Source organism: Cebus imitator, unplaced genomic scaffold (assembly GCF_001604975.1).
Source record: "Cebus imitator isolate Cc_AM_T3 unplaced genomic scaffold, Cebus_imitator-1.0 Scaffold44, whole genome shotgun sequence".
Lineage (NCBI taxonomy): Eukaryota > Metazoa > Chordata > Mammalia > Primates > Cebidae > Cebus > Cebus imitator.
This window is the reverse complement of record NW_016107359.1, coordinates 5100333-5123751: the sequence shown is the minus strand read 5'-3', so window position 1 is coordinate 5123751 and position 23419 is coordinate 5100333. Positions and strand designations below refer to the sequence as shown.

Genomic DNA, 23419 nt, shown 5'->3' with positions numbered 1-23419 from the left:
CATGGTGGCGCGTGCCTGTAATCCCAGTTACTCAGGAGGCTGAGGCAGGAGAATTGCCTGAACCCAGGAGGCAGAGGTTGCGGTGAGCCGAGATCGCGCCATTGCACTCCAGCCTGGGTAACGAGCGAAACTCCATCTCAAAAAAACAAAAAAGAATGTCTTTGTTTCTAAAAGATGCATGCTAAAATATTTACGGGTTAAGGGTCATGATGTATGCAATTTAGCTGCAAATGGTTTAGCAAAAAGCTGTAATTTTGTGTGTGTGTGTAGGAAAGACATGCATGTAAATGTTGCAAAATGTTAAAAATTAGTGATTCTAGGTGAAGAATATACTACTCTTGCACTAATCTTACATGTTTTATGTAGGTTTAAAATTGTTTAAAGATTTTTAAAAAGAAAGCCTGGGTGAAATGGATTATGCCTGTAATCCCAGCACTTTGGGAGGCCAAGGTGTGTGAATCACGAGGTCAGGAGTTCAAGACCAGCCTGACCAATATGTTGAAACCCTGTCTGTACTAAAAATACAAAAGTTAGCCAGGTGTGGACTAAAAATACAAAAATTCGCCAGGTGTGGACTAAAAATACAAAAATTAGCCAGGCGTGGTAGTACATGCCCATAGTCCTAGCTACTCGGGAGGCTGAGGCAGGAGAATCACTTGAACCCGGGAGGTGCAGGTTGCAGTGAGCCAAGATCATACCACTGCATTCCAGCCTGGGCAACAGAGTGAGACTCTGTCTCAAAAAATAAAATTAGAAATGAATTTTCAATAAAAAAAATAAAAAACGAAAAAAAAAAAGAAGTGAATTTTCTAGAGAGGCAAATATTAGCCCTGTTGTTGGCAATCGTAGCACTGAATGCTTTGCTTAATGAACTTGGGTACCAGTTGAAAGTCTTGTTATGTGTGTGTTGCTGGACTTGTTACATGCTCTGAGTTACTGCTTCAGAGGATGGTCATAATCTTTGGCCCTGTGGTTTGCCTCTTTAACTACACTTGACTCTAACTATGGTCCTAGGTACTTTTACTGGGAGAAATAAATAAATAAATGAAGCCATCTAATCTTTGCTTTCTGCTGAAAATCAGGTTTCCGAGCAGGAAATGGATGAAGTGATAGCACGCAGCACTTATCAGGAGAGCAAAGAGGCCAATTCCTCTCCTGGCTTAGGTACTGTAATCACACATTTTCATTCAGCGTTCAGAAGAGTTTCTCATTAAGTTCACCCTGACGCACTCCCCAGTGTTGTATTATTGGATTCTTTGTAATTATCAGATTTGGCAAAAGTGGCTGTCAAAGACAGTCTGTGCTTTCTCTTAGCTGCTACTTTTGATTTCTGCAGTTATTTAATGTGCTTCGTTAAAGATCTAATTATGCATGCTTCTTATACTACTTTCAAATAATTTGCAAAGGTGAGTTAGAAGCATTTCATGTGTTTGTGCTTGATTCATCCGAAATACTAAAGATGAAAGGAAAACGACAACCAAAATGTCAGTAGTTTGGTAGATGCAGAGTATTCTCTACCAAAAAGCCTGAGATTTCTTTACGTGAATTTAAAAGTTTTCATTCAAAGAGAGTAATAGAGGTAGCAAAAATCTTGATTTGTCTCTTAAGCGGAAAAATTCAGACAGAGAAGGCTTGAGATAGTAGGAATTTCATATAAATTTAAAATATGAAGCATTGTATCAAGTTTTAAAAGTAATGTTTCCTTTAGCATGGAAGCCTAAAGGGACTCTTCACACATTTCAGAGTTTGGGATTATACTGATGTTCAGATTGCTACCTGGGAGGAAAAAGAACTGAAACATAAATTATTAGTTGTCAGAGGAAAAGGAAAGCATAGGATTTTTTTTGGCAATCATGAAATACCCTGGTTATTTACATTTGTAATTAACATATTTAAAGTGGACACTGCCATCATAGGCACTTTATGCAACCAGTTCATCATCCCGACCTGCCCGAAAGCTGTGCTGTCATGATTCTAGCATTTCCACTTGATCATTTATAAAAAAGTTTATGAAGCCATAATCCTCATGCCCAAAGTTCCTTCTGCTTCATGGCATATAGTTTAAATCCTGAGAGTTTTCACCCTGCAGTTAAAAACTAAAATAGGTATTCAGTCCTCTCCTCAGTTCTTTCCTGGGTTTCTTGGGTGATGTTCATTTGTTCATTCATCCTTCAATCCATTCAGCAATTTATTACCAAAAACTTAATAGATACGAAGTACAGTGTCCAGCTCCGTGGGATCAGACCAGTCAACATTTTTGCTTTGTAGATTGAAGGAGAGAGAGAAGACACATCTACTCATACATGATATGAAGTGTATGAAAGTTGATGTGTGGGTAGGATACAACACTGGAAATTCAGAAGAAATTTGAAGTGGGATCATTATGCAGGCAGTAGCATCTGAGATAGGGCTTGAAGCTTCCTGGCAGATGGGCTGGGTGTGAGGATCAGGTACCCAGGTAGACTGCATGCATGCCTACACCTGTGCATGGAGCCCATCGCCGGCAAAGGGAGTTTTGTTGACTGTGTTTGCCCCCTCCTTTTCTAGTTTAGGATGTGAGCCTATTTGTGACTTGAGCTGTATTGTTTTGTCAATATGTGAATTTTCTCTCCAACAGGTACCCCCTTGAAGAGTCCCTCTCTTGCAAAAAAGGTGAGTCAAGGTGCACTGCTGCCTACCTCTCTGAGCTGGACCACAAGCTAGTTCCTGGAGCCCACAAGTCAAGCCTGAAGGCCCAGTCCCTGTTCCTGCCCATGAGTCGTGTTTGCCGCTTTATACAGGAAATCACAACAATGTTCACTTGCTCAGAGGCCAAAAATGTGTGTTTCTTTTGTTAAACACTTATCCAGGAAAAGAATAGAGCAACGAAATAAAATAACTAGGTTTTTTTTGCTTTTTTTTTTTTTTTTATAAGACAGTGTTCAATGAGAGCTGGTCCATAGGCTGTAAATGGAGAGGATATTATTTTTAGTATTTTCCTACAAAATTTCTTTTTTTTTTTTTTTTTGAGATGCAGTTTTTCTCTTGTTGCCCAGGCTGGAGTGCAATGGCATGATCTCGGCCCACTGCAACCTCTGCCTCCCGGGTTCAAGTGATTCTCCTGCCTCAGCCTCCTGAGTATTGGGGACTACAGGTGCCTGCCATCACGCCTGGATAATTTTTGTATATTTGGTAGAGATGGGGTTTCACTGTGTTGGCCAGGCTGGTCTCTAACTCCTGACCTCATGGTCTGCCCGCCTCGGCCTCCCTAAGTGCGGAGATGACAGGCGTGAGCCACAACGCCTGGCCTTACAGTTTGCAACATAGCTTTTCAAACTGCTCCATAATAAAGCAGGCTGAGCCGGGACTCCGGACTTTAAGGAGGATGTGGAATCATCCTCAGCCAGGCTCTTGCGGAGTCTCAGTACATTGGGGTGCAGGATTCAGACTCCCCTGATTTTTGTTCACCACTTGGCTAGACTGGTTGGCTTGAATCACATTTGGCTTTCCCATTGCATCCCCACAGTGTTTTTCCTGGGATGCTGGATGTTCTGCTGCTGTGGCTTTTCTGATCATTGCCAAAAATTTAGCCGAAAACAACAAAAAGTCTCTAAATACATTGTCTGGCGACAGTCACCTTTTTATTCATTAGTTGTCAATTTCGCCGTCCTGAAGTAAATGGAAGTTGGTGTTTACTATCACAGCTGTTTCAAATGGCCGTGGATTAGAACGAAGTGTTCTTGGAAAGATAAGTCGTAATTACCCTTTAAAATCTGCTTCTGGTGCATTTTCTTGGTCATTGGCCGTTTCCTTCTTCAATAGGACTCCCTGATTTCTGAATCTGAACTCTCGCAGTACTTTGTTCACGATGTTCCTGGCCCCTTGTCGGACTTCATGGTGGCCGGCTCTGAGGACGAGGATCACCCAGGAAGTGGCTGCAGCACATCAGAGGATGGCAGCCTGCCTCCCAGCACCTCCAGTAAGCAGGGGCACCCCAGGGGCTGGGCTCTGCATTCCAGGCAGCAGTGACTGCTTTCCTCTTCTGTGCCGGCGGCTACAGTGGTTTAACTACCCTGCTGCTGTGATAAGAGAAAAGAGCTGGAGACCAGGCTGGGCGCAGTGGCTCATGCCTGTAATCCCAGCACTTTGGGAGGCCGAGGCGGGTGGATTACCTGCGGTCAGGAGTTTGAGACCAGCCTGGCTAACATGGCGAAACTTCATCTCTACTAAAAATACAAAAATTAGCTGGGCATGTTGGCATGCGCTTGTAATCCCAGCTACTTGAGAGGCTGAGGCAGTAGAATCGTTTGAACCCAGGAGGCAGAGGTTGCAGTGAGCTGAGGTCGCGCCATTGCACTCTAGCCCAGGTGACAAAAATGAAATTTCGTCTCAAAAAAAAAAAAAAAAAGAACTGGAGACAATGCTGTACCCTGAGAGTTTACTCTTGGAAAATGCAGCCACTGTTAGCGACTGGCCACTGACTTACTCACTAAACAGGCTGGATGCATGTTCTGTAGCAGGGGTGGGTGGTGGCTAAACCAGACCTGCTTTCACTGCCATTTACATAACGTATTCTTGAATTTTATGGCATCAAATCAGGATGGGCAACCTGATGTCCTTACATTTTTACATTTTAGGGAATCCAGCCCAATTCCAGGTCCCTTCCTTCACTAGCCCTAGCTTCATTCTTTATAGGAGGCAGTGAATTAAAGATTGAGAACTGATAAGAGGCATATCATCAAAAGTTTTTTTTTAATCTCATTGGTACATCTATCCAAGATAATATGAGATGATAATCTGATGTGATTCATACCAGTTTCTCAGACTTCTTTCTGCTGGTGAGGTTTCCTGTTAATTTCTGACATCTGAAGAACATCCCCATGTTTTAGGAGAGGCAGGCAATGGTCACTCTATTTGGAGCTATTGACAGGCTTGCTCTGTTCTTATAGAAACATTTCAAGGTGCAAACACATACCATTTTTCACTACATTTAACAAGATATAAAAACTTTGCAGATTTAGGTTGGCGTTGTTCTAGAGTACCTTTGAGACATAGGATGGTTCAGGCTTTGCTGTACCGCACTACAAGCGCTCATGTGCCTGTCAATCAAGCGTCCCTTTCTGCAGATAAAGGAAAGACCTCAAGGGGCTAAGAAGGCAGCCCAGGTGTGTGGGACATGCCATCAGTCCTCGGGAGGACTTCTACAGAGGACTTCTCAGCAGCATTTAGGTTGAACCCTAACAATGTGTTAGATATCATGGAGGTGGAAGAATTACGCTTCTGTCTTCTGACAGCACATGTCTGAGTTAATCCATAGGTTGGCATTTAAGAAAAAAAGGGGCTGGGTAGGTCAGTAGGGAAAAGAGAAAGGCAGGCTATCCACTCGGTATAGCCTCCAGGAAACCGTGTTGCCTAAGCTTTGTATCCAGTGGCTGGAGGTTGTGTGTCTGGTGGTTTGTTTGTTTGTTTGTTTTTGAGACAGAGTCTTGCTCTGTTGCCAGGCTGGAGTGCAGTGGCGCGATCACAGCTCACTACAACCTCTGTCTCCCAGGTTAAAACGATTTTCCTGCCTCAGCTTCCCAAGTAGCTGGAACTTCAGGTGTATACCACCACACCTGGCTAATTTTTGTATTTTTAGTAAAGACAGGGTTTCTCCATGTTGGCCAGGATGGTCTCGATCTCTTGACCTCATGATCCACCCACCTCGGCCTCCCAAAGTGCCGGATTACAGGCATGAGCCACTGCACCCACCTGTATGTCTGGTGTTAGCAAATGTGGAAATGCTTACGTGTTAATGAAGGGGTCAGATGATAAGACAGGGCCAAGTGGGAAGCTCAGTTTCACTTGACTTTTCTGTGCCCACCTCCGACAGCTCACAAGGAGCCTGGAAAAGCCAGAGCCAACAGCCTTGTGACTCTTGGGAGCCAGCGGACCTCTGGGCTTTTCCACAAGCAGGTGACAGTGGCCAGACAAGCCAGTCTCCCCGGAAGCCCGCAGGCCCTCCGCAACCCTCTCCTCCGCCAGAGGAAGGTAGGCTGCTACGATGCCAACGATGCCAGTGATGAGGAAGAGTTTGACGGAGAAGGGGACTGCATTTCACTCCCAGGGGCCCTCCTGGGTCCCAGCAGGCCTCTGGCAGAGGATGACTCGAGGTGTGTCTTGATCTCTTCCAAGGGCGTGGACATCATCAACCAAGAGGAACGACCCCAGAAAACACTGGTCAGCAAGGCTGTCTCAGCGCCTCTTCTTGGCAGCTCAGTGGACTTAGAGGAGAGTGTTCCAGAGGGCATGGTGGTTGCTCCTTCCCATGCAGCCAACCTCACAGACTCTGCAGAGGCCCCGAAGGGGAGCTCTGGAAGCTGGTGGAGGAAGGAACTGCCAGGATCAAGTAGTGCACCCAAATTGGAATACACAGTCCATACAGACACCCAGAGTCCAGTGAACACTGGGAGCCCCAGTTCCCCCCAGCAGAAGAATGAAGGCCTGGCCTCCAAGCACAGACCAGTGGCCAGGGTCAGCCCGCAGTGCAAGAGATCCGAGGCTGAGGTCAGGCCCAGTGGCTCAGAGACAGTGAACCCGACTGGCAGAGCCAATGATCCACACGATCTGGACTCGGGAGTCCAGGCCACTTGCATCAAAGTGACTGTCGCTGGCTTTCGGCCAGGTGGAGCTGTGGAGAAGGTAACTGATTTTTTCTTAAGTTACTTGGTGTGGAAGTGCATGCATATGTGTGAGTGACGATGGAGTCTGTTGGAAAGCATGGGTAAGCTGCCAGTAGGAAAGGATGACGGCTGGAGAATTATCTTTCAACAGAGTCATTCACATAAATACCTGGACTGCTTGGGAGGCTTTTTTTGTTGTTGTTGTTTTGTTTTTGAGATGGAGTCTCCCTCTATCACCCAGTGGAGTGCAGTGGTGCGATCTCAGCACACTGCAATCTGTGCCTCCCAGCTTCAAGCGATTCTCCTGTCTCAGCTTCCCAAGTCGCTGGGACTTAGGCACATACCACCATGCCCAGCTAATTGTTGTACTTTTTAGTAGAGACAGGGTTTCACCATATTGGTCAGGCTGGTCTCGAACTCCTGTCCTCAGGTGATCCACTTGCTTCGGCCTCCCAAAGTGCTAGGATTACAAATGTGAGCTGAGGGAGCTTATTAATACATCAGCAGGTTGTGAGTCATGAGGTAATTTGGCCAGAAGATATTATAGAATCGCTACCTTACCTGTATATAGGGCCTATGGCTGACAATGGCAAGGCAGTGTAGCACAGGGATAGTAAAACCCTGGGCCTGGCATGGGCTTCACCGCTGACTAGTTGGCACTGGTCAAGTGACAACTTGGGCAAGTTATTGAACATTTCGGAGCTTAGTTCTCTGGGCTGGTGCTCTCTGCCTTGGTCATCTCCCAGAGTTTGTGGGGGGGGAGGGCATCAAATATTTGTTAACAGTGATTCCCTCCAGCTGATAAGGTTATGAGTGATACTTATGTTTTCCCAAATTTCTACAGTGGTTATATATCATTATGGCCACTCATAACCTTGCTGTGGTATCATATGAAATAACAGGAGTGCATTCACTTAGAAATTTATAATGCACCACATTAAATGCACGTCAGTATTGTTTATGTTACTACGTGGTTACAAGTATGTTAGAATTATCAGATGGTTCATTTTTTAAATATTTCAGTACACCTCTACTTCAGCAAGGAGAAAGTACGAGAAATCAATGTTGTTTATAATCTCCTTAACATAAATAACCTCTCTGTCTCTGAACAAAGAATCTAAGATGACTTAAAAGGCCCTATTTTTAAAGATGTGTGTTCAAGTGGTTTATATAAAAATATATGTAAATAGACCCAGAAAATGTTAAGTCATAAAAACTATACCAGGCAAAAGTCTTTTTTTAAGCTTAATTTTTCATAAGTAGAAATGCACATCTTTCTTTCTCCTCCGAAATCATATTTTACCTGCAACCACTACCTGTGTTTTAAAATATAATGTTTGGCCAATGGGTAAATTCTACTTTTAAACAGTATCAGCTGGTCACAGTGGCTCATGCCTATAATCCCAGCATTTTGGGAGGCCGAGGCGGGGGGATCATCTGAGGTCAGGAGTTCAAGACCAGGCGGTCAACATGGCAAAACCCCATCTCTGCTAAAAAATACAAAAATCAGCCAGGTGTGGTGGTGTGCACCAGTAATCCCAGCTACTCGATGGGCTGAGGCAGGAGAATTGCTTGAACCCAGAAGATGGAGGTTGCACTGAGCTGAGATCGTGCCACTGCACTCCAGCCTGGGTGACAGAGCAAGACTCCGTCTCAAAAAAAAAAAGTATCAACAAGTTTTGGATAACTGTATAAAGCCAAATTAGGATTTTTATTCATAATAATTTATATTTATTAAGAGCTTTTGTAGTTCTGAATTCATACTCAGAAATTTTGAGCAGCATTTAAAACTTGTACACAAGACTAATGTTTCTCATAAAAATTTTAGTTACAAAATTTGATTTTACTTACATCTGAGAAAGAAAATAGAATGGATTGCTATAAAGTATATATCCTCAAATATTGGAAGAAAAGAACCTTTCTCTTTTGGTAAGTGGGTTATATTCTACTGTTTTTATTTACTACTTGATTTAAATTGAGGTGAAATTCATATAACATGAAATTAATCATTTTGAAATGTACAATTCAATGGCACTTAGTACATTCACAAGGTAATGTGACCCATTGCCTCTGTCTAGTTCTGAAATTCCTCTACTGTTTTATGTTATATTTGTGTTATTAATAAATAGAAAATTAACTGAGTTAAACCCTGAGTAGGTTTCTCTCAGCGGGTAACTGACATTTTATGAAATGATTTCTTACCAAAGCTGCTGAAAAATACGTCATCCCTTTCACTTCTGTGCTCTGCTGCCACCTTTGGGCGACTTTATGACTCTCAGTGGATAAATTTCACATGAATCTGATTGAACTATTAAAGTTTTAGAATTTCATTGCATTGGATGTTAGATAGAAGAAAGGAAGAGAAAGTAATGGACACTTAGCCAAAGTGAAGTCTTGAAATATGAAATGTCAATTTCCTGTATCCAGGTTCATTCATTCCCTCACTACCAAACTAATGAGTTAGTTTTATAGTCTTGAATATCTCTGTGCAGTATAATAACAATATCTTACATCTGTTTAGCCTTTTATGTGCTGTTTTTGTAACTGTTCTCTTTTAATCATCTTTTAAACTCTATGAGTAAGACTGAGAATGTTTTATCCTCCTCATTTTAGAGTTGAAAAAATGGAGGCTTGGGGAAGAATGATGAGCCCATTCAATTCCTAGCAGACCTTAAACCCACAGTCTGGATCTGCTGGCTTCTAGTCCAGGGCTCTTCTGACTTTTCGCAAACTAGCTCTGCTCTTGTCGTACGATGCGGAAAGCCTGAAATCTATTTCAACTGGCTTGTGGTTGTCATTGTGCCAGGAATCTCTGGGAAAGCTGACCACTGGAGATGCTTATGTCCCTACCGACTGTGAACTAGCCAGTGCTCTGTCCCACCCAGATGCCAGCCACCTCATAGAGAACCTGCCCAAAGCTGCACCAGAGCTGGGGCAACAACTCATGACTGGTAAGATTATTTTATCATTTGTTAAACTTAAAGATAGATCGGGAATACCCTAATAAAAGCATTATACAGGCCAGGCACAGTGGCTCATGCCTGTAATCCCAGCACTCTGGGAGGCCAAGGCGGGCGGATCACTTGAGGTCAGGAGTTTGAGACCAGGCTTGCCAACATGGTGAAACCCCATCTCTACGAAAAATACAAACATTAGCTGGGCGTGGTGATGGGTGCCTGTAATCCCAGCTACTTGGCAGCTGAGGCAGGAGAATTGCTTGAACCGGGGAGGCAAAGGATGCAGTGAGCCAAGATGGTGCCATTGCACTCCAGCCTGGGCAAAAAGAGCAAGACTCAATATTTAAAAAAAAAAAAAAAAAAAAAAAGCATTATATATGGATCATTTTGCAGGGAAAAATCTTTTATGCAAATTAATATGGAAATACTGCCTGCATTTATCACCTTCACGAGATCATTGTGCCTGATTCAACTCAGAGTTTTCATGCCGGGCTGAATACATCCATTCTCAGTCAGTTGACCCTTTCTACCCTTTTGAGACACCAACAAGACGCAAGATGAATCAAAAGGATTTCCCACCCATCATAATCTCAGCACTCTGCTTATGGAAATCAAATGCACTGAGAAATGGCAGCGAAAACCTCCATCAAGGACAAGTGAAATAAAAGTGAAAAACTACACATAAGTGTTGATGAGAGATTAAGTAACATCATGAAGGCAGAAATCATCACAGTATTTATTGAGGGGCCAGGCACAGTGGCTCGTGCCTATAATCCCAGCACTTTGGAAGGCCAAGGCAAGAAGATTGCTTGAGGCCAGGAGTTCAAGACCAATCTGGGCAATGTAGTTAGACCGTATCCCTACTCAAAAAAGCAAATTGGCCAGATGCAGTGGCTAATGCCTCTCATCCCAGCACTTTGGGAGTCTGAGGCAGGTGGATCAATAGGTCAGGAGTTTGAGACCAGCCAGGCCAACATGGTGAAACTCCGTCTCTACTAAAAATACAAAAAAAATTAGCCAGGTGTGGTGGTATGCACTTGTAATTCAAGCTATTCGAGATGCTGAAGCCGGAGAATCGCTCAAACCCAGGAAGTGGAGGTTGCAGTGAGCCAAAATCATACCATTGCACTCTAGCCTGGGCAACAGAGCAAGATTCCATCTCAAAAAAAGAAAAAGGAAGTTAGGTGTGGTAGCATGTGCCTGTAATTGGTGGCTAAGACAGGATGGTTGCCTGAACCTAGGAGTTTGAGACTGCAGTGAGCTAGGATTATGCCACTACACTCCAGCCTGGGTGACAGATCTAGACCCTATCTCTAAGGAAAAAAAATGTGTGTGTGTATGCGTGTGTGTGTGTGCAAGCGCATGCATGTGTGTGTGTGTGTATAGAGAGATATAAAATTTGACTACCCATCATCTAGTAGTTGTGCAAAATAATGCTATAAAACATGATTTCTTAAAATCAAGCTGAATTAAGTGACTTGCTTCCTTGTTAGTGGAGACCTTTATTGAAATTTTGGATTGGTCGGGCACGGTGGCTCATGCCTGTAAGCTCAGCACTTTGGGATGCCAAAATGGGCATATCACTTGAGGTCAGGAGTTCAAGACCAGCTTGGCCAAAATAGTGAAACCTCGCCTCTATGCAACATAAAAAAAATTAGCAGGTGTGGTGGCACGTGCCTATAATCCTAGCTACTCAGGAAGTTGAGACATGAGAATTGGCTGAACCCAGAAGGCTGAGGTTGGTCCAGCCTGGGGGACAGAGTGAGACTCAAAAAAAGAGAGAAGGAAAATTCTATTCTAAATTTGCACTCTGTGGTTAGGGGACACTTTCTCAGTGGCTGGTGGTGACTGTGGTCCCACTTGTCGAGCTCTGTGGGCGTCCCGGCCGTCCTCCGCAGCTGTCAGCTGGTGGTTACTGTCACAGCGCCTGCCTTCTGATTGGTTAGCAAACTACGGTGCTACGGAGAAACGAGATAGCCTCACTTGATAGGGCTGTCCTATAAAATAAAAAGGTGAAACCCCAGAATATCTACCCCATACCTGGATGGTTGCTCACAGAAAAAATACAGGCCCCTGATGTCTTTGTTCTGCGATCCGAGGCTCTTTGTTCCTCGGTCAGTGATGAGGCTGTTACCTGTACTGTGGTTTCTGATTTGTCTTTCGGGTTCAGGTTCACTTGCTGAACAAACACAAGTATTTTTTGGTTAGCAATTTGACTTTACTGCAAAGTGCATTAAAAAGGGTTTTATTTGAGGGAGATGAAGCTACATTGAGGCAGTCTTCAGTGTCACCTTTCAAAGTAAGGCTCCATTTGAGGCCAGCATCTTCATACATTTGAAGAGTGCTTGCTCTACATAATGGGCCTCCGGGAGTTTTCTTGGCATCCAGATTTGCTTTGGAATGGAAGAGGGACAGCACAGGGTTGGTTTTTGTTCACTAAGACCAACGTTTCCTATTTGCAACCTCATGCAGAAAATTCTTTCCTTTCTTGCCTCTGTGGAATTTCTTATTCTAGGTAGGCCAGGTTTTGTCAATACTGCAAGTTTCATCAATGACAGAAAATGTGGTACATGTGCCAGGCGCGGTGGCTTACGCCTGTAATCCCAGCACTTTGGAAGGCTGAGGCAGGTGGATCACCTGAGGTCAGGAGCTCAAGATATCCTAGCCAACATGGTAAAACCCCATCTCTAAAGTTAGCTGGTTATGGTGGCGAGCACCTGTAGCCTCAGCTACTCAGGAGGCTGAGGCAGGAGAATCAATTGAACCTGGGAGGCGGAGGTTACAGTAAGCTGAGATTGCACCAGTGCATTCCAGCCTGTGTGCCAAAGTGAGACTCTGTCTCAAAGAAAGAAAGAAAATATGGCACATACACACCATGGAATACTATGCAGCCATAAAAAGAAATGAGATCCTGTCCTTTGCAGGGACAAGGATGGAGCTGGAAGCCATTCTCCTCAGCAAACTAACAGAGGAACAGAAAACCAAACACTGCATGTTCTTACTTATAAGTGGGAGTTAAACAATGAGAACACATGGCCACAGGGAAAGGAACAACACACACTGGAGCCTATTGGGAGTGAGGTAGTGGGGGAAGGGAGAGCATCAGGATAAATAGCAAATGCATGCCAGGCTTAATACCTAGGTGATGGGTTGATAGGTACAGCAAACCACCATGGCACACATTTACCTATGCAACAAACCTGCGCATCCTGCACGTGTGTCTTAGAACTTAAAAAATATATATATACTGCGGGTTTATACCTTAAGTAAGTGGGTTTCTGCATGTAAGTTTCTCTTGTGTTCTAGTTAGTGTGGAGATAATTTCATCTCCCAGCCTGTGCTCCCTGGAGCTTTGTGCACCTCTGTGACTGTACTGACCCCAGTGGGTGCCGGTGGGTGCTTTTCTGCCTTGCCTTCTCTGGATTTCCTGCGGATAATGAGCCTTGAGAAAGGTGCAACTGTGTGTCCCTTACACCCACTCAGCAGCCAGGGAGTGCTAGACCAGGAGTTGATTATACTTAACAGGTAATAATAGATGTGCTGTATTTAATTAGCATGTTGAAACATAATGTATTAGTTACCATTTAATTTTTTAAGGGTCATCAGAATTGATGGCGTTGCAGTGACACACTGGTGCCCTCTAGGGCTTTTGGGATGTATCTGAAATATTCAATTACCTGATCTTTAAGAGTTTACAGCTTCTGTCTCCTTTTTGGAGACAGACTATTTGGTAGATATTTCTCTCTCTATCCCAATAAAAGGCTGTCTGTGACCAGTTGGTCCTGCTGAGTACTTGAGTGCTGGTAGCAGCTCTTCTTCCAATGTTGTTAGAAATAGCTACTTTCCAATATGTAAGAAGGATGTTCTTCAAAACATATCTTTTTTTTTTCCTTGAGACAGAGTCTTCCTCTTTCACTGAGGCTGGAGTGCAGTGGCGTAATCTCAGCTCACTGCAACCTCTGCCTCCAGTGTTCAAGCGATTCTCCTGCCTCAGCCTCCTGAGTAGCTGGGATTACAGGCGCCTGCCACCATGCCCAGCCAATCTGTGTGTGTGTGTGTGTGTGTGTGTGTGTGTGTGCGCGCGCGCACATTTTTTTTTTTAAGGTGGAGTCTTGCTGTTGTTGCCAGGCTGGTCCCAAACTCCTGACCTCAAGTGATCTGCCCACCTCGGCCTCCCAAAGTGCAAAATATATCTTTTTAAATTGAAATATCCAAAAATGCATAAGTGATCAAAAAAAGAATACCTTATCATTAAAGAAAAAAAATCCAACCTGAGGAAGCTGAAAAAAAAAACAACAAAAAAGGAAAATCCTCTTTAATATTCCAAAATGACCCATACACCACACGATGGTTAAGCACACGGGTGCACACACAGGCTGCCAGGGCTCAGATCTGAGCTCCAACATCTGACCAGGGAAGGGACCTTGGATTTGTCACTGTTGTCCTAAGTTACTCACCTCATGGGGTTGTTGAGGAAGAATCAGTGACATTTTCATGTGTAGTATTTGGAAGACAATTCACTGCCTAATATGTTGAATAACTTATGTGTGTATGTGATTTTCCTTAGAGAAACACATATGCATGTCTATATCTGCCTAGTATATAATACGCATTCAGTAAGATGTGTGTGTGTGTGTGTGTGTGTGTGTGTATATGTGTGTGTGTGTATACCTACACACATGATTTTCCTAAGAAAGTTTTAGAAAGGAATACAAATCGACTTGCTGTTTACACAGGAACAAATGGCCGACCAAGACGTGTTGACTGAGAGGTCTGATTTTTTACAGCCTGTTCAGCTTCCTGGCAGCAACTGACTCTGTCTGTTAAAGGGTGGCTCTTGGAAACCAGGACGAGAGGAGGTGGGAGCTGTTGGAAAAGCTGTCAAAGCTGTTGTGAGAGACTGAAGCAGTGTGGGGAATCCAGGGCCCTTGTTTGTCACTAAATGTTTCACTCTGTTATGAAAGGGATACACGTTTATTCTAGAAATGTAAGAAACTGTAAGTGAGAACAAAGTTTTGAAAGATGGCATAAAAATCACCTAAGCCCAAGAGAAAACCTCTATTAACATTTTGGCCTGTATTATTTGAGTCTTGCGTGTATATGAGTGTATAGAATAAGTACATCAGTCCTGTGGTTTTTTAAATCTTTTTGCCATAAAAAAAAAAAAAAAGACTGTGGTTGGTAGTCACCAGTAAGTACCTAACAACCTTTTTAAACTCACACATCCACAGAAAATAATATTTGAGCAGCCTGCTGGGGTCAGCGAGACTGCTGCTCAGCCCGTGTGCCTGCCCTAGCAGACTGTCCCTTGCATTGGCAATGATGGTGTCAGCACACCTGTAGCCTGCTCTAGGAAACCACACAGCAGTCCTGCAGGCCCTTCCACACCCAGCATCATGTGGAGAGGCTGCTGGGCCTTCCAGCCCACAGATGTGCCATAACAGAGTCAACTTACCTCCTATGACTGGGCATTTTGAAGATGTTTCCAGAGGAAAGGTGGTTTTGAAAGGTGACAACCAAAGGCTGCCTCAGTGTGACCTCATCTCCCTTAAATAAAGGCGTTTTAAGTTACAGACTTTGCAATAAAGTCCAATTGCTAACATGAATTGCCTGTTCAGGTTTATTCAGTGAACAAATAGGAATTTTATCTATTTGTTTATTTATTTTTAAGATGGAGTCTCCCTCTGTCACCAGGCTGGAGTGCAGTGGCTCGATCTCAGCTCACTACAACCTCTGCCTCCCAGGTTGAGGCGATTCTCATGCCTCGGCCTCCCAAGCGGCTGGGATTACAGGCATGCACCACCACACCAGGCTAATTTTTGTGTTTTTAGTAGAGATGGGATTTCATCATGTTGGCCAGGCCGGTTTCGAACTCCTGACCTCAAGTGATCCGCCTGCCCCAGCTGATTACAGGCATGAGCCACCGCCCCCGGCCTGAATACGAAATTTAAAAACAGACTTTAAATCCCCTCCTTTTGTGTCATTGCTACTGCCCCCAGTCCCCTGCCACCACTCATATTTGGTATCAGCAGAAGGAGGACCATTATGCTTAAGGAGGAGTTCAAAAAAGATTGAGCAGAGAAGGAAAAGAGCACGTGGGTTTGAGTCTTGGCAGGCCCCTGGCCTTCTGCAGGGGGCTGGAAAGCAGGTACAGTCTCCATGGGGATGGGGGGTGTCTCGATGATCCAACCTTCTTATGGCCAAGGGCTCTCCACGCAGAGGCCAGAAAGTCAGGGTTTAGGCAGAAGCATTCACTGTGGAGCAGGCTTCCTGGGGCAACCGCTGGCCCTGCCACCTGTGAACTCTGTGACCTCAGACACACTGCTTAATGATGCTGTTCCTGTGTCCTCATCCTTCTGATGCAGGTGGTGACAGGACATACCTCAGTGTCAGGAGGAAAATTAAACATATGTAAAACTCAGCACAGTGGTAGTTCCTTAATTATTGGAAAATCTCTTAGCACAGTGCTGAGTCCTAATAATTAGTTTTTAATTATTCACATAGCAACTTCAGGAGGTAAAAAAAAATTCAGATAAGATGATTTAATGTGAGAGATGTGAAAGGAACATAATATTTGGGGTAGAGTGGGTTTGACTTCTCAAACCACGAGCTTTCATGGAACTTCATTTTTCAGTCCAACCTCAGACCCATAGTTCCTAAGAAAATAGCTTTGTTCTTTTTGATGCCAGATTTTTTTCCCTCTTGGAGATGCTGTGTGTCTGAGGTGGAAGATTAGCCCAAAACTATGCAGGGCCTTACAAAAAGGCACTTTCAGGAGTGAGTGGCTCTTGGAACCCACCTTTTAGATGACTTCCCACTGTCTGCTGGCACACAACCCTTGCCCTGCCACCTCCAAGATTTTTTTTTTTTTTTTTTTTTCTTGAGACAGAGTTTCGCTCTTGTTACCCAGGCTGGAGTGCAATGGCGAGATCTCGGCTCACCGCAACCTCCGCCTCCTGGGTTCAGGCAATTCTCCTGCCTCAGCCTCCTGAGTAGCTGGGATTACAGGCACGCGCCACCATGCCCAGCCAATTTTTTGTATTTTTAGTAGAGACAGGGTTTCACCATGTTGACCAGGATGGTCTCGATCTCTGGACCTCGTGATCCACCCGCCTTGGCCTCCCAAAGCGCTGGGATTACAGGCGTGAGCCACCGCGCCCGGCCCCCACCTCCAAGATTTCATGCTCTTTCTTGCCTCTCTGCTTTTCATTCTGTTGCTTTTATTTATTTATTTATTTATTTTTGAGATGGAGTCTTCCTCACCTTCCTCCTCCTCACTCTCTGGCCGAACTCCCCTTGTCAACCCCACTCAAGCACCCACCTCCTCTGTGAAGGCTTCCCAGGGTAATCTGGCTTCTCCCACTCCTCTGAATTCATCAAGACAGCCAAAGCTCCGTGTAGACCTGCATCCTGGCTTTTGTGTTCTGTGTGTTTTCCCCAGTTAGCCTCATCCCTGCACTAAAAAGGAGGCCTCTTGAGTTCAGCACTTAAGACTGTTTTACAGTGAGGTACATCATTCACATCCCCCAGTGTGAGCCAGACCCACACACGATTGGCCATAGAGAGAGCCATGAGGGCCCTGCGGCATCCGTACAGAAGGGTAGGGAACCAGCTAGAACAGCAGCTCACGTCTGCGGCTTTGCCATCAGAGGCTGAATGGCATAGAGAGACCAAGTGAGGGATATCTGGTGTCTGCCGTCATAGAAATAACCAAAAGAGAGAAAAATGGGCAGATGCAAACGTTTCTTCTGCTGGCTAGTCTGACTTCTCTTACAGCATCTAAAGCGGGGTGTTTTTTGTTAGATGTGAGTACTCCATGATTTTAGAGACAAAACGAGAAAGACAAGAAGGGCCTCCATTCAGGCTACAGAATGCCTTTATTTTATTATTTTTTTCTTTTTGAGACAGGGTTTCTCTCTTTCTGCCCAGGCTGGAGTGCAATGGGGCGATCTTGGCTCACTGCAAGCTCCACCTCCTGGGTTCAAGCGATTCCCCTGCCTCAGCCTCCTGAGTAGCTGGGATTATAGGCATCCACCACCATACCACCATACCCGGCTAATTTTTTTGCTTTTTTTTTTTTTTTTTATAAACAGGGTTTCACTTGTTGGCCAGGCTGGTTTCAAACTCCTGACCTCAAGTGATCTGCCCACCTCAGCCTCCCAAATTGCTGGGATTACAGGCGTGAGCCACCCCCTGCCTGGCTTTCTGAAAAAGAAGAAAATATTTGAGATAGTTTCCAGTTTTTAACAGTTGAGAGGCTGCTTTCTCATATTTTCCCTTTTATCTCCTCTACAATGTCTCTTGTGAACCTTCTGTTTACATTCTCTACACAGGACTGGACAGCAGCTCAGACCTCATCCCTTTCCCAGGGAAGAAGGGGGCCACTCATCCTGATCCCGGCAAGACCTCTGTAGACACAGGGCGAGTCAGTCGGTCCGAGACCCCCAGCCAGCCTGCATTGCCCAGGGTCTCCGAGCGCAAGGCCAGGTCTCCAGCCAGGCTCCCCCATGAGGGCAGCCACTCCCCGGGGGAGAAGGCAGCAGCTCCCACCGACTGCAGTAAGACCCGATCAGCATCAGAAGCCAGCACACCTCTCAATATCATGAGGGTGGCTGCCCTGAGGGGAGCAGGGCCCGGGGCAGAGGGATCGACACCAGCTGGTGCTGTCCTGCCACGAGACGGCCTCGCATCCCAGGAGCAGAGACAAGGAGCTCCAGGGAACCACAGCAAGGCTTTGGAAATGACAGGAACCCACACACCTGAGAGCTCCTGGGAGCCTTCCCTGTTGGAGGGAACAGATTCTATGTCCTCAAGGGCACTGCAGGCCAGCCTCTCCCTGCTGCCATCCACCGACAACACCAAAGAAGCATGTGGCAGTGTCGCAGGGCACTGCTGCCCATCGGGGAGTAGAGAGAGCCCTGTGACGGACATTGACAGCTTCATTAAGGAGCTGGATGCTTCTGCAGTGAAGTCTCCGTCTTCCCAGATGGGGGACAGTAGCTGTCAGGAGGGCAGCGCTCAAGGACACCCGCCAGCCAGGGCTGGAGGTGGGAGCTCCCGCCGTGCTGAACCAGTCCCGGGGGGTCAGACCTCCTCCCCGAGGAGGACCTGGGCTGCTGGTGCTCCCCCTCACCCACAGTGGACCTCCCAGCCTTCGGTTTTAGATTCCATTAATCCTGACAAACATTTTACTGTGAACAAAAACTTCCTGAGCAACTACTCTAGAAATTTTAGCAGTTTTCATGAAGACAGCACCTCCCTATCAGGCCCGGGCGACAGCACGGAGCCATCTCTGTCATCCATGTATGGCGATGCTGAGGATTCGTCTTCTGAACCTGAGTCACTCACTGAACCCCCACGAGCTTCCACCAGGGACAGCTGGTCCCCGCCTCGTTCCCAGGGGTCTTTGCACAAGGAAGATCCTTTGGAGTCAGAGGAGGAGCAGATTGAAATTTGTTCCACAAATGGCTGCCCCGATCCACCCTCAAGTCCTGCTCATCTTCCCAGCCAGGCTGCCATTTGTTCTGCCCCGGCCAACGTTCTGCCATTAAAATATGGCACTCTGAGCGGGTCAGTGGCTGGTCCCCGTGAGAAGGCCGCTGGCCTGCCAGGCTCATGCAGTCCAGGCCCAAACTCTTCCCAGACGTCTTCACTCTTGGATATGAGCTCTCAGGAGCCTGAAACGCAGGCGGACTTAAGCGCTTCCCAGAACCACAGGCCCTTGTGTGCAGAAGAAACTACGGAAGTCACCAGCGCTAGCTCAGCCATGGAAAAGAGTCAGCCTTCTAAAGTGGCTAGGCATTTTCACAGCCCACCCATCATTCTTCGCTCCCCTCACATGGTAAATGGTTTGGAACATGACCTGCTAGATGACCAAACGCTGAATAAATACGAAACAAACCTTACTGTGGCTGCAAATCTGTCCCTAAGTGTGGACGTCCCTAAGAATGGAGAATCTGTGTTGGAAAACCTACACATCTCTGAAAGTCAAGACCTGGATGACTTGCTACAGAAACCAAAAGTGATCACCAGGAGGCCCATCATGGCCTGGTTTAAAGAAATAAACAAGCATAACCAAGGCACCCATTTGCAGAGCAAAACCGAGAAGGAGCACTCCCTGATGCCTGCCGGAAGTCCCCACTCCAAGATTCAGATGGCAAGTTCAAGCCAAAAAAAGGGTGTTGCTATGCCCCATAGCCCTCCGCCGCCCAAAACAAATCTGGAAAATAAGGACCCGTCTAAGAAGAGTCCGGCGGAAATGATTCTGACTAATGGTCAGAAGCCAAAGTGTGGTCCAAAGCTGAAGAGGCTCAGCCTCAAGGGCAAGACCAAAGTCAGCTACGAGGTTCCTGGTGCAAATGCCGTGAAGGCCGGGGGGTTGGACCACAGGAAACCCTTGATCTCACCCCAGACCTCCCACAAAACGCTCTCTAAGGTGGTATCACAGCGGCTCCACGTAGCGGAGTGCGAGGAGCCCGACAGAAACCCCACAGCCCCTGCCAGACCCCCCCAGGGTGTACTGGAGACCAAGCCGCCTCTTGCCACCTCCGGGTCACTGAAGCCCTCGGTGTCTGACACGAGCATCAGGACATTTGTCTCGACCCTGACCTCCCCCAAGTCTCTTCCGGAGCAAGGCACGTGGAGCAGGTTCCACGTGGCTGTCCTCTCCGAGCCTGACAGAGGTAGCCCAGCCCCCACTAAGTCTCCTAAGTGTGGAGCGGACAGCAAGGTGCCCCGGGCTGACTCTGGGCGGGCGAGTCCCGCGGCATCCAGGAACGGTGTGTCCGTGGTAGGGAACAGACAGAGCGAGCAGTGCCTGACCAGCCATGTGGATTCAGCGGCAGGCACAGCCCAACCCAGGCTGACAGGCGAAAAAGGAGGCACCATCATGGCCAGAGATCGCCTCGAAATAACAAACCAGCTGAGAATTGTGGAGATTTCTGCTGAAGCGGTGCCAAGGACTGCATGTGGAAACAAGCCAGGTGAAAGTGACAGATGGGGAGGGTCCTCGGCCCAGGGCAACTGTCAGGAGAAGAGTGAAATCAGCCTGTGTCACCCGGTCGTGGAATCGTCCACAAGTCATCTGTCCTCAGTCCCGTCTCATGCCTCCCAGGTGGAGCAGGAAATGCCAGGATCATTCAGCATGGCCAAGCTGGCGTCCTCCTCCTCCTCCCCTCAACTGCCCGTTAGAAAGGCAGATTCCTCACAGGGAAAGTCAAGTCTGATGTCAGACTCCCTAGGGGTGCCCAGAAACAGCATTCCAGGGGGTCCCTCGGGGAAGGACCATCGCTACTTCACCCCAAGGCCAGCGACCCGGACCTACTCCATGCCAGCCCAGTTCTCAAGCCATTTTGGGCGGGAGGCTCACTCCCCATACAGCTTGGGTCGCTCTCCTCGGGACAGCCAGGTCCCTGTGACAAGCAGTAATGTCACCGAGGCAAAGGCATCCAGGGCGGGTCCTCCTGGCCTGGCTACCGGACAGGGCATATATAGTGTCAAGCCGCTGGTGGAATCATCGAGGAATCTTCCAGCCACAGATGAAGGGGATCTCATTTCAGTCCAGGAGACGAGCCGCCTAGTCACAGACAAAATCAAAGTCACCAGAAGACACTACTGCTATGAGCAGAACTGGCCCCACGAATCTACCTCATTTTTCTCTGTGAAGCAGCGGATCAAGTCTTTCGAGAACCTGGCCAATGCTGACCGGCCGGTAGCCAAGTCTGGGGCTTCCCCGTTTTTGTCAGTGAGCTCCAAGCCTCCCATTGGGAGGCGGTCTTCCGGCAGCATTGTTTCAGGGAGCCCAGGCCACCCAGGTGATGCCGCTGTGAGGTTGTTGAGACGCAGCTTGAGTTCCTGCAGCGAAAGCCAAAGTGAAGCTGGTGTTCTCCTCCCCCAGATGGCCAAGTCTCCCTCGAGCATGACACTGACCATCTCCCGGCAGAACCCTCCAGAGACCAGTACCAAGGGCTCTGATTCGGACCTTAAGAAATCACTCGGTTCTTTGGGAATCCCCACCCCAGCGATGACCCCAGCCTCTCCCGTTAAGAGGAACAAGTCCTCGGTGCGTCACGTGCAGCCCTCGCCCGTGTCCCGCTCCAAGCTCCAGGAGCTGAGAGCCTTGAGCATGCCTGACCTTGACAAGCTCTGCAGCGAGGATTACTCGGCGGGCCCAAACACCGTGCTCTTCAAAACCGAGCTGGAGATCACCCCCAGGAGGTCACCAAGCTCCCCGGCTGGAGGCATTTCGGGTCCCGAGAAGGGCGGGAACAGGGCCTGTCCAGGAGGAAGTGGCCCTAAAACCAGTGCTTCTGAGACACCCAGTTCAGCCAGTGATGTGGGCGAAACTGCCCAGGATCTGCCTTTTAGGAAAAGCTGGTCAGTTAAGTAAGTATCTGCTCCCAACTGTTATCTCAGATAAACTTGTTTTGTTTTGGAATTGTTTCATATTTATAGAAAAGTTACAGAGATAATGCAGAGTTCCCACTTACTTCTTACCCACTCTTCCTGATATTCACATCTCTCATACCACAGTCCATGGGTCAAAAGTAAGAAATTAATGTTAATTTCTTACTTTAACAGAATAATACCATTCGCTAAACTACAGACTTTTTCCTTCAGATTTTGCTGAATAAATTCTGCTAATATCCTTTTTCTATTCCAGGATCCAGGATCCCACATTGCATTTTAGCCCCTTGGTTTGCAGGGAAATGTGTTTACCAAAGAGTTGCTCTGCGGAGAGGCTGCTAAAGGACACGGCATTTAAGCAAAAGCAACATAAGAGGGGTGTGGGGGGAAGAGAGAGTGCAGCGCAGGGGGGACTTTGGGCCTTTGCAGGTGGCTGGAGTTAAAATGGAGAATTTCTAACATATTTTAAAATATTTCACTTGAGGCCAGGCATGGTGACTCACACCTGTAATCCCAGCGCTTTGGGAGGCTGAGGTGGGCAGATCACTTGAGGTGAGGAGTTCAAAACCAGCCTGGCCAACATGGTGAGACCCTGTCTTTACTGAAAATACAAAAATTGGCTGGACGTGGTGGCAGGTGCCTGTTATCCCAGCTACTCAGGAGGCTGAGGCAGGAGAATTGCTTGAAACTGCAAGACGAAGGTTGCAGTGAGCTGAGATTGCACCACTGCACTCCAACCTGGGCAATAGAGCTGGACTCCATCTCAAAAACAATAGAAATTTAAAAATTTCTCTTGAACCTATGTATTGAATATTTTTAAATATGTCAGAAGTGTCCAATTAAGCTCCAGCATGGGTCCCACAACTTCTTGGGGGATCTCTGAATTCATAGCAATTCCCCTTCCCATTGGCAGTGAATGACATTCCTGTTCAGCACTGAGGATTTATTCTTCCATTAGTTTGGAAGTTGTGACCAAAAGAGAGTATGATGATCAGAAAATACCTGCAATATAGTAGAATGGAGATCATTTTAAATGCATCCTTATAAAATGAAGAAATTGCTTTTTTCTTCAGTGTTCTTTAAATATGTTTATGTTATTTAGTTTGGATCAACTTCTGGTCTCTGCGGGGGACCAGCAAAGATTACAGACTGTTTTATCGTCAGTGGGGTCGAAGTCCACCATCCTAACTCTCATTCAGGAAGCGAAAGCACAATCAGAGGTGAGTGAAACACAGAAAGCTCTGGAACATGAAGTGCGGCCACGTGAGTGCCCAGGTGTATGCCCCCCACCCCAAGTCCTGGAGAGGGAAGACTGCTTTGGGTTGCGAGTTTCACAGCTCAGTCTGACTTGGGCCTCACATGCCACTAGCCAGCTTCAGAAGCTAGACTTTATCTTGGATGTCCAGGTGCCAGATG

General features: G+C 46.6%; 1 protein-coding gene across 8 annotated transcripts in view; it reads left to right on the top strand.

Annotated features, from left to right (window-relative positions):
* The window catches only part of PDZD2 (PDZ domain containing 2), a 462407-nt gene that overhangs the window by 420559 nt on the left and 18429 nt on the right, over positions 1-23419 (top strand). For 7 of the 8 annotated variants that reach the window (XM_017526821.2, XM_017526825.2, XM_017526824.2 and 4 more), the window contains 7 exons: positions 1083-1164; positions 2618-2652; positions 3802-3958; positions 5852-6660; positions 9448-9592; positions 17932-21982; positions 23106-23223. In XM_017526821.2, coding sequence (XP_017382310.1) covers positions 1083-1164; positions 2618-2652; positions 3802-3958; positions 5852-6660; positions 9448-9592; positions 17932-21982; positions 23106-23223 — 5397 coding nt within the window. The remainder of the gene's footprint in view (positions 1-1082; positions 1165-2617; positions 2653-3801; positions 3959-5851; positions 6661-9447; positions 9593-17931; positions 21983-23105; positions 23224-23419) is intronic. The other variant, XM_017526822.2, reaches the window with a different exon arrangement.